Source organism: Anser brachyrhynchus (assembly GCF_964034855.1).
Source record: "Anser brachyrhynchus genome assembly, chromosome: 3".
NCBI lineage: Eukaryota > Metazoa > Chordata > Aves > Anseriformes > Anatidae > Anser > Anser brachyrhynchus.
This window is the reverse complement of record NC_137696.1, coordinates 104,518,323-104,534,671: the sequence shown is the minus strand read 5'-3', so window position 1 is coordinate 104,534,671 and position 16,349 is coordinate 104,518,323. Positions and strand designations below refer to the sequence as shown.

Below are 16,349 nucleotides of genomic sequence, written 5' to 3'. Positions count from 1 at the left end.
TCCACAATAGATTTCATTTGCAGTTAGATTGCTCAATTGGCCAGATTAATTAAGTCCTGCTGGATATAATTCCTTACTTTCTTTTTCAGTCTTCAATAACCCACATAATTTTATGTCAACCACGTACTTTCTACCTCACTTTCCGGTTGTTTCCAGATCAGTAATAACTGCATTTGGTAGATACTATATGAAGTAAATGTATTAAAATAACACGTTCTGAACCTTTGCTGTCTCCTGTTATTTTTCCATGACACCATCACCTTCCTGTCCCATCTATGTAATAGCAGTTTGTATGATTTGTGATATTTTTAATGTCTTTTTTTCATGAGATTTTTTTTTTCTTTTTCACTCTTTACCAAAGATCCAGTCAAGAAAGATGCTGGATTCCATAGTTTATATTTCTAATTTAAGTTCTAAAACTTTTATTTTTCTACTGTCAGTGACCTTAGTTTGAAAGAAGTGGTTAGGACTGACTGTGTTTATGGACTACATTACCATAAATTTCCTGATCAATGATGTATGCAAAATATTTCTGAGTAAGATTTTTTTTAAAAAATCTTTTTGAGATTGCATTAATCTACTTAACTTTATTAGAAGCAAATTTCATGAAGGGTAATGTAATTCCTTTCAGAGAAGATTTAGTAGCCAAAGTGTCTTACATGAAATTAAAATATCAGTTATTCATTATCATCAGAAGTTCTGTATGAAATTTCCATTTACTTAATCAAAATCCTAAAACATTTGAAACATTTGCACTCACTCTATTTACATAATGAATAATGTGCTAGGAACAGTAATAATGAAAACCGCACTTAGCACCAATATAGAAAAAGTAAAATCAACTGGATGCACCGTTTAGTGGCACTACTAATTTCACTTGGTATTTATACTGATTCTGATTTCTAGCACTCTCTTTTAAAAAAAAAAAATATCAGAAGCAGTTATCAGGAGGTCATGTGTTTGTCTGTCCAGTGTTTAAATGCTTCCTGTCTGGTTTCGGATAAAGATCATTTTATTGTTATTATTATGTTTATTAGAGATAGTCAGGGCTGACCTGTTAAAAATGGTCTAGGGAGAATTTAGGCACTCATTTCACAACTGCAATTCAGTTGCCTGCAAAGACATTCCCTAATCCAAGCCAGCCCATCTAAACCCTCTTAATCATGAAAGCTTCCTCAAAATGTACAGTTTTGTCTCACGCCCAACCTGCAGGGTCAGCAGGTAGACACTGGCTTCTGTCCAAGCCCTGAGAGGAGCTGGAGGGTGGTGCTGAAACCTCTCAGAGGGACAACCTGGTAGGTGGTGTCACGGCACATCTAGCGTGCTCTGACAGGCAGCAAACATGGTGGTGGAAGTGTCAGACTTAAAATAATGCTGCTGAAGGAAAGGCAGTAGTGGCGGCACCTCATTTTTACATGGTAGTAGAATGGCTCACAGGTAACCAAGAAATGAGAGTTTAGTGTAGGACACTTCTCACCTGAAGGTGGTCCAAGCATTACTTTCTCATCTGACCACCTTTCACACTATTTCAAAGAATGGTTGTTCTTTCACATGCTTCACTAGCCACAACTTTAGATGCAATACTTCTCAAACCTTTCAGAAGCATCACCTCCTTTGAACTCTCAGAACCAAGTATGAGATACCTCCCTGAGCTCCTTTGTAATGAGAGGAAGAAAACAACCTGCTGCACAGGTTGAATGTCCACACAAGTCTTAACCTTGCTGGTTAGTGAGGAGCCCAGGCAATCCACCCTTACCTTTTGGGGACTAATATTAGTGCAGATAATTTCTGTTCTCTGGTGCAGGCAGAACATGGATTTCTGCGCATAGTGACCTCAGATTGGTTGGCTACCACTAAAATCATGTATTTATAATCTTCTGAATAGGCCAAAACATACTAATTGTACAATTAATTGTATGGCATGTGTAATGTACTTACTATACACATATAAACAGCTGATGCAAGTAAAAACAAAATGTGAATGTGATCAGAAGGGATTACTAAATTTTAACTATTTGCTAAAACAGTTCTTCATCAATGTACAGGTGTCCATTTGAGATGTTGAGGCCGTGATGATCACAAAAAAAGCAAGTCAAAAATCAAATGCATTGTTGTTGTTTATTCAGATGAGTGAAGCAGAGGTTAATGGGCAATTTGAATCGGTGTGTGAATCAGTGTTTAGTGAAGTTGAAGCTCAGGCAATGGATGCCCTTGACCTCCCTGGATGTTTCCGAACAAGAAGCCACAGTTACTTGCGTGCCATTCAGGCAGGCTATTCCCAAGATGATGAATGTATACCTGCGATGGCATCTTCCAACATCACCTCAACTATCAGGTCAACCACAGGTAAGCAAATCTACACTGATCCTTCCACTGTTCTGCATGTTAAAATGTGTAGTCTTGTTTTGTAAAAAGATGTTTGATACTGGAAACAATTTCCTGTGCAGTGATAATATCTGATACCAGTATTCTTAGGTTTTTAATACTAAGAATACATTGTGGCTGCAGCTTGGAATAAGCTCCTTCTGGGGAGAATACGGTGTGCATAATACAATGGAGATGAATTTCAGCATAGCCATAATTTGACCTCTCTTTGCCCTGCATTCAGGTTTCCAAGCACAAATAGTATTGCTTACTTTAGAAAAGGCATAGCCAGTTGCATCAATATACTAAATCATGAACACTGGCAATCTTCATGCATTTGCTATTATATATATATTATATACTCATCAATAGCCTTTAGTATTCGTTGTTACACCAGTCATTTTTAGGATCTTTTAACATTCTTGTAGCAACTTTCCTTTCTCTTATTGGTTGCTTAGCAAATATGATATCTTTATTCATTTTAGACTATCAATACAGTAGAGTACTTAGAATTGAAGTACTGGTAGAGAAAAGATTGCACAGATAGCAGTGAAATATCTAAAATGAAATCTATTAACAAATACATATAATACATATTCCTTGCTAAGTGATCCAAACTTACTTTTATGTATGTTTCCAAATACCTTAGTATCAGTTCCTAATTATGGTATTGTCCTTGCCACGTACATTGCAGTGCAGGCTGCCCATCTACAGAAGGTAAAAGCATAGCTCAAAATGTATCATGCAAAAATGCTTTTTAAATTATTTGCTTGACACATGTGCTGTATAACAGACCAGTGGGATCTTAAAAAAGGAGTTAAACCCAGGCCAAATAACAGAAGTTTTCCATAAATATTCCATAAGTAGTATAAAATATTATTTTATCTTCAGCATAGCATTTTAATTCCTGCATGTAACTTTGCATAAAATCAGGAGCTGTGGCTTACTGTGACAAACTCTTAAGGATGTTTCTATCCCTTGTTTAATAGAGATGCTGTCATGATATAAAATGAGATTTTATTGCTACCTCAGAGATTAATGTTTCATCTTTGTCGTATAGTACTGTGTGATTATCATGAAGAGACCTTCTAAGGCAAGGGACAGTACTAAATATCTGTTTTGGTATCTGACTCCAGGTACTGAATTGGAACACTTTCAGAATTATTTTGGTTACCAAGTTAATTGGTTTTCACCTAAGCTGTCTTGAGTTTATATGCTAGATGAACCCCAAATTCTCCTCTGACAGGAAATTATTCTCTCTGGAGTAACAAAGCCAAATAATAGAATATGTTTGGGAAAATAACTAGATTAGGCAATAAACATGTTTGCATCCCAGTGTTTTCATACTTAAGAAAAATGTTTTGCATTGATTAGCAGTCTGCTGGCTAAATAATGAGGTTTTGAAAACTCTAACCTTCATTTCACTCATGGCTTCTGTCTCATCTCAGGAATGATTTATCAGATAGATTTTCTTGCCCAAATATGTAATCTTTCTTCTTTGTTGTGGTGAGGTGATATTGGCATTGAGGAGAAAAAAGATTTATTTATTAAAAAAAAAAAAAAAAAAGGATTTGAGATGTATTCCCAAGCCAAAACTGTGATTCAAAGCCTATGGACTATATACCTGAGTGTGATTTTGTATTCAAATTATTATCTCTGTGCCACTGTCCTCAGCTTTATATAAGATAAATATTTGAATTAGAAATATTTATCTGATTTACAAGAAGAGTAAGGGTTATGTGATTCACTATTAATTGAAAATTTCAGTTGCCAGATAAGTTCTTGTTTATAAAACCCTAGGGGTAAACTCTTCAATATTTCTCTCTTCAGCTCTTGTAGCATGAGAAGGAGATGCTTCATTTCCTATTATTACTATAATTCAAAATTCTTACTTCTTCACCCCTCTCTGAAAATTGTAAAAGAAGCAGTTGTCTGAAATATGAAAATGGTATTGGCAGATATTTAACATTTATACGTGCTTCCTTCAAGTAAATGTCAAAAAAGGTCAAAGTTTTGCATCAGCCTTCAATTCCAATTCAGCTTTTGAATTCTTAGGAAAATTGCATTGCATTAATTCCTTTTCAGCTTCTGATGTTACAAACTCTTCTTGGCAAAGAAACTAAAGCAATTTCTTAGAAAATTAGCAGGCATTGCAATTTAATTATTCCTTGAAATTTTAGTGATATAGGTCATGACTGCCTCTTATCGATGTTGTAAAGCAATCAAATCATAATATGCAGGCTTAGCTAAAAATTAATTCATGTAACTAAAAATGTAAATCTAAAATAAAAATGTTAACATTTGATCTATGAATTCAATTATAAAACTAAAATATGTATTTACAACACGCATTTTCTTAAAATCTCCTTAAATGCATGTACAGCTAGCAAAAGGTAGGAAGGTTGCAAACATAATGAGCATTATGTGGGACATTGCTAATGGACTCTGCTAAGACAGCTTACCAATAGATGGAAAAAGATTTACCATTAGCTCTTCTTAAGTGCATACAACTTCATAGAGAAAGTCAGATGGTTCATCGGTAATATCCATGGTTCTAATGAACACATAACTTTTGCACAGACCCACGTAGTTGAGCTATGTGTGGAACCAGGCTTTCCATCTCTGATGGAGACTGTGTGACAAGGTATAAGGCACTCACTACCTGTTGCCCCCGGTGTAAATGAATGAGACAAGTGTCAATGCAGTGGAGGCAGCCGACATTGTGGGCATGCTGGAAGCTGGACCAGACTCAGTGTGAACCCTGCTAGGTCTCTTCATATTTCTCTGTGGTTAGGACATTTCTATCCATCCTGTTTCATTCTGTAAAGAGATAATGAACCCAGTAAAAAATACTTCATGTTAAAAGCCCTGAATGATGGAGTATCCTTTCTGTCTCTAAACTGTATTCAGTTGCAGCTGCCAGATGCACAGCTGAGAAAATACAGCTCCAGCTGCGTTTGCCTCCCACCTCGTCCCTCCATCACAGACAACATGTAATTTCCTGAATGAGAAGTCACAAAGTGCAGTAGTCATCCTAACTACTACCACCTTACATCTTGCTCTTGCAAGCAATGCTTCACTTTTCAGGAGCGCATAAAGCCTGGGTCGCATTTCCAGGCAATACCAGCTCAGTTCCCTGCTGCGCGGGTATATCTGGATGTATTATGCATTTCGCTGTCAGCGTGGAAGGCTCCTGCCTGGTAATGTCTGGCTAGTGCAGCAGAGTGCTGCAGGGAAGCGTGCAAGCTACCTGTGGTAGCGGAGCTGGATCACCAGCTGGGTGCAGAATGGGTGCTGGCTGTGTAACCCTGTTGAGAAACAGAGCCTGCTAGCTGGGAGCAGTGCCACAGAGCACTTCATCCCACTTGCAATACCTGTCTCAGTGAAAAATAATTCAAGTACCGTTGTACAGCATAGATTGTACTTCGAAACCGTAGCTGACAAGAGGTGTGGAAGATCTTAACCACTCTCTGGTTGTTTCCCCTTTGTATGAAAAGGTCACCTTATTTATGTTACATGCTCTGTATGTAGATAGAGTCCTGTATAAAACGTCCTCTTTAAATCATATAATATTTCAGGATGTTTGCTCTGTTTTTCCTGTTGATATTGTTGATATTGCTTGGTTTTGCCATGAATGTTGAAATACGGAATTGCAATGACGTTGGAGCTAGCAGTTAGGATCTTGTGTAGCAAAGCAGAAGAACATGTTGAGAGAGTAGTTTGGAACTCACACCTCTGGCCATCCAGGTGGACATCCCAAACCCCAGGTCATTGTAGATTCAAATGTGAGGGACAAGCTCACTTTCTCCTGGTGGCATTTTCATTTTATTGAGACAGACACTGTGGCTCTAGTCTGCTCCTCAGGACATTCTCCTGTCAGGTGGGATATCTGCTCAGTGAATATTGCTTTTATAGGCAAAGTAAAACAGCTTCAACAGAAGAGACTGTACATATTCCTGCATATTCTTTATGTAGGAATTGAAGTACTCCATTCAGGTAGGAAATCATTCTTCCAGCAAAAGGAACTGACTGTGTGGCCTAAGTTCTTTAGCTTTAAGGTAAATGAATAAAAGGGAAGCATCATTATCAGTTTCTTAAAACTAGTTCACATTTTCATGTAATCCAAGTTATTTGGCAACAACAAAGAGTGTTTTTTGATGAATGGTTTAATAACAAAATAAAAAATAAAAACCTTCACCTAGCTATGGACTTCAGCACAGTGGGGATTAGCTCATCGCACATAAAGAAATCCTGAATTTATTCTCCTAATGTTAAGTGTCAGTCCAAGATTACTTCTTCTCCAGCTTCAGGGATTTTCAGAGAGAAATTTTAAGGACTGCTAATTTTAGGGCCCAAAGTGGCCCTAAGTTGTCAGCACACACTATTTCAATCACTTGCCTCATTTCTCTAGAAAATGTAGCATAATACAAACCTTTTGGATCAGCTGTGTAAGCACACCCTTTCAGCTAATTCACACTGGGTAGCTCTACTAAACTTGTGGTTACTGAAGAGATGATACTGAAAAGGATCAGAAATATGGAATTGTCTTTTGTGCATTTTACTTTTCTCAGCCAGTAGGACTGTACTTGGCAATGAGTAAATGTTAGAGGATTCCACATTCACTGAACTATTGAGCACTAATTCCAAAACCAATTAATTCAAACAAGGTCACATTGCATGAGGGAGTTTTCAATTACAGCTCATACTGTTGCTCAGAATGCCTGAGGAATTGCAGGTTTCCTTTCTCCTGGCTTAAAGCTATTTTCAGCTTTCCATTTTCGAAATAAGGGGCTATGCAGGGTGAATTTTTATAGTGCGTGTTTGATATTAAGCCAGAAAATGTACATTGTCACTAAAGAGCTTGCGTAGTCATGTACCTACAAACATGAGAGCATGAGAATGTAATAATTCATCTGGAGGTCATACTGTTTCATAGTACGGAATCCAAAAGGACCAATTCCCTGGTTGCTATCTGAACACTAATGACAATAGTTATAGATGTGTGTTTGGTTGGTTGGTTGGTTCAAAGATATGAGGATAGGCAAGCGTAGGCAATGGTGAAGTCATGGAGCTGCTACATGTGGAGCTACTTTATAGAGTCCAGCAAAGGACCATGAAGATGGTGAAGGGACTGGAGCATCTGTCCTGTAAAGAAAGGCTGAGAGCTGGGACTGTTCTGCTCTGGGGTCATCTTGTCAATGTATTTTAGTATCTGAAGACAAAGTGTAAAGAAGATAGAGACAGTCCCCTTCCAGTATTGTCTAGTGACAGGGCAAGAAGCAATAGAAGCAAACTGAAACACAGGAAGCTCCATCTGACCATTAGGAAACACCTTTTTTAACTCTGATGGTGACCAAACCCTGGCACAGGTTGCCCAGACGTTGTGGAGTCTCCCTCTTTGACGATCTTCAAAGGCCGCCTGGACACAGTCCTAGTCACCCTGCTCTGGGTGTCCCTGTTTGAGCAGGGGTTGGCCAGATGACCTCCAGAGGTCCCTTCCATCCTCAACTGGTCTGTGATTCTGTGCCACACTGATTTTGACTATGCAGTGCTGACTTACTGCAGTGCAGCTGTGGTCATAATACTCCATCCTCAAGTGCTATCTATATATATTCAAGATTCGAAAAATGCACTCTTCAGTTCCTAAAAAAAAAATGCTTTATGATCTATAAATTCATGATTTTTTAAAAATTTTCTCAAGAATTAGATACTCCATTAAGGTGGCTGTTTAGATCTTCTTAACCCAATGCACTGTCTGGGAAAACCTAGCCAAACGGGGGAAAACATATGCATGAATTACTGTGTCCACAGTTTCTGTTTTCTCTATACTGAGAATAGAAATAAACGCTGTGTCTTAGGGGTTATTATTGGTAACCATTGCTAGGTGATAGCTTGCAGTGATGTCCACAACAAGTATATTTAAAACTTCACACAATTTTAAGTCCAAATAAGATATAGAAGGCAGTTTTCTCAATTATAATTTGCCTATTGACTTTGCTTAATTACTGTTGGGGCCCCATGGAATTATCTGGCACTCTAATTCTCTGCAGGAAGCATACCATATATCTGTGGGAGCACTTGAGGATCCTGAGTTAAGACTTTGATGCTGTGCCAACTTGTGTGCTTATACTGTGAGAATAAATCTTATACTAACAAAGAATGAGCCCAGCTCTACACTTGGATATACACACATCATTTTCATTGCTCTGCGTGTATCTGGGGGGAATAATTAGTCTTTAATTCTTTTAAATATATTGAAGTTCTGATGCTATGCTGACACTGCCATTTTATAGCAGCTCTACATCACGAAAGTGGCCCAGGGAGTCGCTGGGATGAAGGTGACACAAGTTCTTTGGTTTGAGGAGTTCAACAGGGGATGGCCAAGGGGTCGCTGCAACTGTTTGTAACTCTGGGATTCCGTGAGACTGGAGGAAGGCTGTGCTAATCAGGGCTGCCTGGCTGCCTGGCCTCTTCAGGCTGATGAGGCATGAAAACAGTTGGAACAGTAGCCAGCAGCTTTTTATAATTTTCATTCTCCTTCGTACAGATGAGCTGCAAAGGCAAAGATTAAAAATAAAAAAAAAAAAAAAAAGTCCCTGCCTTGCATCTATGGTTAGTTTAAAAAATATGTAATGACTGTCTTTCCCTTGCTCCTGCTGTTCTGTGCTTGACATAGTTCCTCCATAACCTATTAGATTTGCCAGACAGCTGTTTTTTCTTTTATTAAAAAGGCCACCCATGCCCCCTTTCCTGGCTGAATTTGGTTTCAAAGCTGTCTGTGGGATGAGTTTTCATAGTTTCCTCAGCTTCGTTTTCTGAATGGTATAAAAAAAGAAAAAAAAAAAAAAGGAGTGGGTAAGAAAGTAAAAAAAAAAAAAATCATGCAAGGAAGGTGATTCACTACTCAGGTGTTTGAAGCCTTCCTGACATGATAGAAGCTAACAGTGGCAGGGGTAAATCTCAGCCCAGCTATTTAGCTTGATGCTGGCAGGAGGTTTTGTCCTCAGGTGTGTCTGTGCAGCTGGGAGAAGCTTGCAGGGTGGGTGAGCCTTCACCAGCTGAAACTGGTGCTGAATACTGCTTCTTTTCACTTGTAGTAAAAAGGAAGGCAGGACCCTTCTCCTGGCAGCAATTCTCCTTCTGCATTCTTCAGTGAATGAATAAAATCCCTCTAATGAGCCTTCCCGGAAGCTCTGCATATGTTCAGTCCTGGGTTTTGTTGAAGGCATGTATGTCAGGAGCCAGAATGTGCACTGGAATTAGCATGCTTTCTGTGCTGGGTATGGAGAGGTCACTTTGAGTTCTGACATTTGAATTTTCACTAGCTCGCATGCAGTATTTCATCCACTGGGGGCCTTGGTCCATCAGCTAGTTTAATAACTGTATTCAAGTTGACCACACTTTGCTTGCAGGCAAACCGGCCCTCAGCTTTGTTATGCCTTCAATACAACAGGGATGTGAGCTGTGTTGTAGCTTCTTTACGGTACATACAATCTTCAAAAAAAAAAACAAAACAGTGTGCAGACACTGGGGAATTCCTCTCCACTGGGCACTAGCAAAGGTACGGGGGCCTGTAAAGGGTGTGTGTGAAGTGACAGAGCTGCGCTTCAAAATTATGACAAGCCCTTTAATGGCAGGGCAGGTCTTGCTTCCGTAGGGTGCCTTCTGCCACTAGAATGTCCATTGGCTAGTAAAGCTATTTCTAAAAACGCATTATCAGACATTTAGGGAAGCGAGTTTAGGTGCTTTCACTACTATTCTGCTTTACGGTGAGGGTGTTTTGATTAATGCTCACCACTTACAAATGTGCTTCTCCTGAGGGATATTATTTCTAACTTGTAAAATTGCCTTTTCCAGGAGAACAGATTCCTAGTGGGCAGCTGCCACTCAAATCCATCTTAGTAACAGACAGGCATGAAGGTAGAGGCAAAGCAAGTTCTTTGCTATTTAAATAAAGTTGTATCTAGATTTGAGTAGAGAGACACAGAAGTAAAACAGAAAAGCTTTTACAGTAACATTTAGTTTTACTTCTAACAAATTCTCTGTTTTGTTAATGTAAAAAACTTCTTGGGATGCTTGCACCTCTCTGCCAACCCTTCAGCAACTCCCATCCTCTATTTTCATCTCCCTCAAATGGAGTTTCATGAAAGCTCATATTTAAGTCTTCATTTCTGTGCCAGACATTTTGTTCAGACTCGAAACAACCCTGGAAGGGCAATTGGTAAACCCAATACTTTCATTAAAAGTAAAGGTGCTATAACTGGTGACATTCCCAGGGCATAACCAGACAGAATTTGCCTTTCGCCAGACAGGTTAGCTGGATGAAGGGGGATTTGGCTCCAGATCAAGTCATATAAATGTATGTACTTTAATGCAAACTAGTTGTCTGATCCCATGGCAAAAATAATCAGATTCAGTTCAAAGATAAGTGGCTTGTACCATTTGGGACATTTACATGGGACCTACAAGAGAATTGCCTCCTCCTGGACAAGCTGCTGTATGCTAGGCAGAAGAGCCTAGGACATCTAAAAAGGTATTAGGTATCTATGTTAGGTGAGTTTGACTCAGACTCAGTACAGCGTATGGACCCTACTGAGCACTAACAGAGGTGTCTTACCTAATAGCATGCTGATACTTCATAGAATCATAGATATCCCAAGTTGGAAGGGACCCATAAGGATCATCAAGTCCAACTCCTGACACCACACAGGTCTACCCAAAAATTCAGACCATTAAGAACATAATAAAATTAAGACCATACTTACCAACAAACACTGTACTCTGTAAATGAATTGTTCCAGCACGTGGAAGGGGTAAACCTTAGTCTCAGCAAATAACCTGGTATGTAAAAACCATATACAGTGGAAACCACAGTTTAGACAAATGCCAAAGCAATCCAAGCTGCTCATTACTGCTCCTCAAAGGCAACTAGAAGACATCCAAACAAGTCTGAGGAAGATATTGAGTTTGAAGTGAGTAACCTATCACTTGCCTTTCTGAGACTAAGAACACAATACCAAAGGCATATCAATGAGTCATGACTTTTTATATGCATTTCTTTTTCTTATATTAAATACAAATGAACCTTTGGGGATAGTTCTTTGTCCGGAAAAATATGTATATTCCCACTCCTAGTCTCTATCCCCCAGTAGAAAAAAAAATAATAATAATAATAAAAAATAAAATTTCAGACAAAAATTCATCTCACCTAGTACGTATATCTAAAATGTAGCTAGCTGTCAAATGCAGTGACATTAATGTCCTATTATACTCAATGAAATGTGATTTATCTTCTTTAGGATTGGTATCTGTTATGAGATAAGTTGTTCTCTGGACGTCCCTATTTCTCCCTGTTGCCTATAAAAATAGTCTACAATGATGACATAGAATGGGAGGTAAAAGTCAGCCCTATTCATATTGCATTATAGGATAAATCTAAAGATTAAATCCTGGTCCTGCTAAAATCAAGAGTAACTGACTTGGAGAGAGCATGCTCTGACTTGCAGAGTTGAGAGCTCAAAACCCAGTAGCATCATTTGCTGCACCTAAATATAGGACCAGTAGGCTGCAAGTATCTTTCTGAGCATTTTTTTTCCACACTGACACCAACTCCAAGAGTATCTTGGGTAAAACGATTTCTTGGTTTGACTATTGCCTGTATTGTTACCAGTCTCAAAAGAGCTTTGTCCAGACTTGCAGCTCTCTGTAGATTAAAAGAATGATTTAAAAGTATTAAATTATCCTTAATTAAAATATTTTGTAATCATTTCAATTCTTTAACACAGGGCCATTATCATAACACACTGTTAAAATTATTCTACTGTGCAACACTTCCTTAAGGTTAACTGAGCAAACTGTTTTTCTCGTCCTACTCAGTTTGGAATTCCTTTCTGAAAGTTAAAGAAAATTACAAACTACATATAGCTACTGTAAGAATGTGAACAGAAAATATACAAACAAAAACAATGATAAGCCTACGTAATATGTCTGTGAGTGCATTTCAAGAGGCTGCTGGAAATTATTTGACTTGAGTGATAAGGGTATGTGGGAGGTCAAGAAAAGAGGTTTTTTTTTAAGTACAGAATGACAGCAATATTGGTTTGAATCTGTTCTACTGAAAAACATTTACAAAATTTCTATTGCTCTCAATGTGAAAAGAGTAACCCGGTAACAGCAGCTCTTAGCTTTTGGAGCTGTTTTTTCTCTTTGCTTCTCACTGTTTTGGTGGTGTGACATGCAATCGGTATTCCAGAAAAGCCTCACATGCATTCTATAAATTAGAGTATAGTTCAAGGTAAGTTTTTCCTTCCTGCAACTGAAAAACTAAGATGATGTTCTTTAAGGCAACTTCAATATTTTAGAGGCACATAGGAACTGTTTAGAAGAGCAAAACAGCTGTCAGCACTTTGCTTTGCCATCTACAGGATGCTGGTTAGGCTATAATTTTTCACTAATTAACTGATCTAAAATAGAACCCTTTGCAACTAGTCCATCAGCAATCCATGAGGTTTGTGTTGCCCACATCTCTTTTAACTTTGGCAAAGTCTTACAGTTCCTGACCTTGATGTCTTGTTCGATTTGTATTTCTGTTTTGAGACTAACATTAATTACACTGTCAAAACAGATTTTATCGTTTACGTAACATGGGCTGCCTACAGACCTAAGTTTCCTCAATATGGCGGTAATGACTTACGCACTGAATTACTTGATTACACTAATTCCTTTTATACCGCTCTCCTCCAAGTTCTAACTGGGAGATTGCAGTGTGTTCTTAGACTCCAGCTTTTTCCAAATTTAATGGTCACATTTCCACTTAATTGTTTGTTTCCTGTACAAAATCAGATAGATGTACAGAACTTAAGCCTAAAAGGATCTACTCTGATTATTGAGTCTAACCTAATGCACACACAGATTTATAAAAATATAGCATCCAGTAATTTTGCCTTAAGCTGGTAAATTGTTATTGAGGTTATGTGTCATATAAATGATTTCTTTTCTTCACAAGTGCTATATAGGTTCTATTTGGCAGAGACAGGTCAAAACCAGATGCTGCATAGAAATAACATTTTATATGGGGTTCATATGACTGCAGTTTCTCAGTGACATGTCATTTTGAAAAGCAATTTAAAAAAAAAAAAAAGTAATTTATAAGAAGCACGAACTGTGCCTGTATCAATAATACATTATGATAAAGGTCCAGATCCTGAGTTTGTGTGAATTGGTCTGATTACACTGACTTTCAATATCAACTTCAGCAGGGCTAAACAGCATCGTCTGGCCCAGTGTCTAACACTGTGCAATCAATTTTAAAACAATGGAAATGCACAGGGTTTGTTTTTAGTACTTCTTTGAAGCTTCTAAGGGACCTTGGGCCAAACCATTACTAGCTGCTATGCAGTAGGCCCAGGAGAAGGGTTTGGAAGCTGAACTTCTTATCATTTAGGACAGCTGGATTAAGAAATGTAATGTAATTCAGATTTGGCTAGATGCTTAAAATCAAATTCCACACAGCCTTGCTTTAACAACGAGCTCAAAAGGGAGCAGGTGTGATGAAGCTCCCACCTTTCCAATGAACACAGGTAACAGAAGACAGGAGAGATTATGTCCCAGTGCATGCCAGAGTCCTACCGGTGCCTTCATAGGGACAGAGTGGCTGGATGGAGCACATAGGTTGGATCTCAGCTATGTAGGCATTTCAGAATTGTCCTGATTTGAGCTGGTTGTCCCTGATTCTTTTTACCTGCATAAAATGATTCATTGCCTGGTAAAAATAATAATAACAATAATAAAAACATCTAAGATGAAAACAGAATTTCCCCCGTAACTGCTTATTTTTCTCCTGGGAATTCTAAAGAGATCAGACAACTTAAGAGTTGGATGACTGTCTTTTAAATGGCTAATGTGAGGTGAGATGGATTCCACTTCATAGTTCTCACATACTGACTGTGTCTTCAAAGTATGATAAAACCGATTGCTACTATAAAACCCTACTTTAAAAAATGGCACAGGATAAATGCAGTACTTTGCTCCCTTGGCCTATGGCATGAGACCATCATGTTGAGACATAGCAATGTGAGATCCTGATCAATTAACATCTGACTTTAGTGTCTGACAAATATCCAAGTTTACCTAAACATAATACATGTAAAATACCCATCAGGGAGAAAAAGATAAACAAAGTTATAATAATGTTACAATAAAGTTACAATAATAATGTTATAAATGCTTACCACCCAGACAATGCCTTGCTTTATGTAGCTTAAGCAAAATGTAGCCCGTCAGATAAAACATGCTGGTAAATCTCATCTGGGTGCAAGCAGTCTTTCTGAGAAAATATCTCATAAAAATATCATCATAGATGTATCATCTGTTTCTTACTGCTTGGTCTGGAAAGCAAGAAACAGGATTCTTTTCACAGATATCCAAGCATAAAAATATTTTATCTCAACTGAGATGGAAAGATTCCTGGCTCCTTTATTGGCTAGGATTCACTGCGGAGGACAGAATGGGAAAAGGCAGAAAGCAGGAAGATACAGTAATAAAAACAAAGTAACCCTCTGATTGTGTTTGAAGGAAATCAACCATAGATTCCATTAAAATTATTAATATATTTAAAAACAAAATTTTCTCTTGAATTTCAAGCACAGTATGACATCGGTAATTTTAATGACTATTTTTACAAGGTTTGAATCTCCTTACAGTTCAAAAAAACACTCTCATAACCTTGCAAATGGAGAAACTCTTGAACATGAAAATCCTTCAGAAATGGCAGGATCTTTCACTAGCAAAGCAACAAGCAAAAGTGTGGATCTTCCCAGGGAGCAGCAAAGAGAAAGGCTGGAGGAATCAAGATTGTACTGGAAAGTGGCATCTTCCTTGCCCGGTCTACATTCACATGCAGCTGTGGTTTCAATTTAAGTAAGAAGTGGATGTGAGCTTGAAGGACAGTCATTTACATTCAGTTAGCGCTGCCTAGGGTCAAGTAATGGAGCGAGATGTTTTTTTCTGGGTAGAGCCTGAGCACATCCTGCTGCAGCACTGGAAAAAGGAAGTAACCCCCAAATCAAAGGTGTAGGTTTTGAGGTAGCCACTGATGGCACATATCTAAAACAGCAGACTAAGTACAGACTAATTTATCTTAACGTTTCCCCCTCATTGTAGCTGATCACTTTTTCTTAATTAAGTAACAAGGCGCTACAAGTAACAAAACTAAGCATTTCTAAATCACCTCATTTGGAGCGAACTTTAAAGGTACAACTAACCCAAGAAGGAAACCCCTTTTCTAACACTTTAGCATCTGACTTTAGGAAAAGACAGACTGTTTTTGTAAAAATTAAACTGACCAGTGTGACACCTCATTCTGCTTTTAATTATATTTTTCATCAGAAACCAGTGTATAATGGGAGTTGACAATAGTCACAAATAGGAAGATGTGTCCCAACATCCTCTCTTTTCAATAGAGTCTTGTATTCTTATTTTTGACATGCATGGATTAGTAGAAAAATGATCAAACAGTTTATTCTCTTAGTGTGAAATTAACTCTTTCAGTGGATGGGATGTCTTTTCTCAGAAGTCCTGTTTCATTTCTTGATGGTATTGAAATGTTCATCATTCTTTGCTTTGGGAGGTAGCTGTTGTACATCCACTAGTGCCTTTTTAGTTTAAGAGCAGATCAGAAGTCCTGATGACCATGATGGCACATAATGAAGGAACTTCGGGGCATTTGAAGAACAGCCATGTTATCTGTGACTGTGAAAACCTTCGCCTAGAACAATGTTCAGCATGGTCAAAAGGCTATACCGACAGCTGAGTAAGCTTTTCATGCAGGGTTAGATTTAACTGTGGCATTTCATTACAGAAAGGTCTCTTTTTCCTCTTCTGAGATGGTTGTAGCATTAGCATTCACCTTCCCTGTGTGAAACAGGAGACCTAGCATTAGCCTAGGAGCCCTCACGGTGTTTCCCTCAGTGCTGTGGTGCCTCGGA

At 38.3% G+C, this 16,349-nt stretch overlaps 1 protein-coding gene across 1 annotated transcript in view; it reads left to right on the top strand.

Annotated features, from left to right (window-relative positions):
- The window catches only part of DLGAP2 (DLG associated protein 2), a 463,115-nt gene that overhangs the window by 401,961 nt on the left and 44,805 nt on the right, over positions 1-16,349 (top strand). Inside the window, exon 9 of the mRNA XM_080588601.1 lies at positions 2,127-2,346. Coding sequence (XP_080444727.1) covers positions 2,127-2,346 — 220 coding nt within the window. The remainder of the gene's footprint in view (positions 1-2,126; positions 2,347-16,349) is intronic.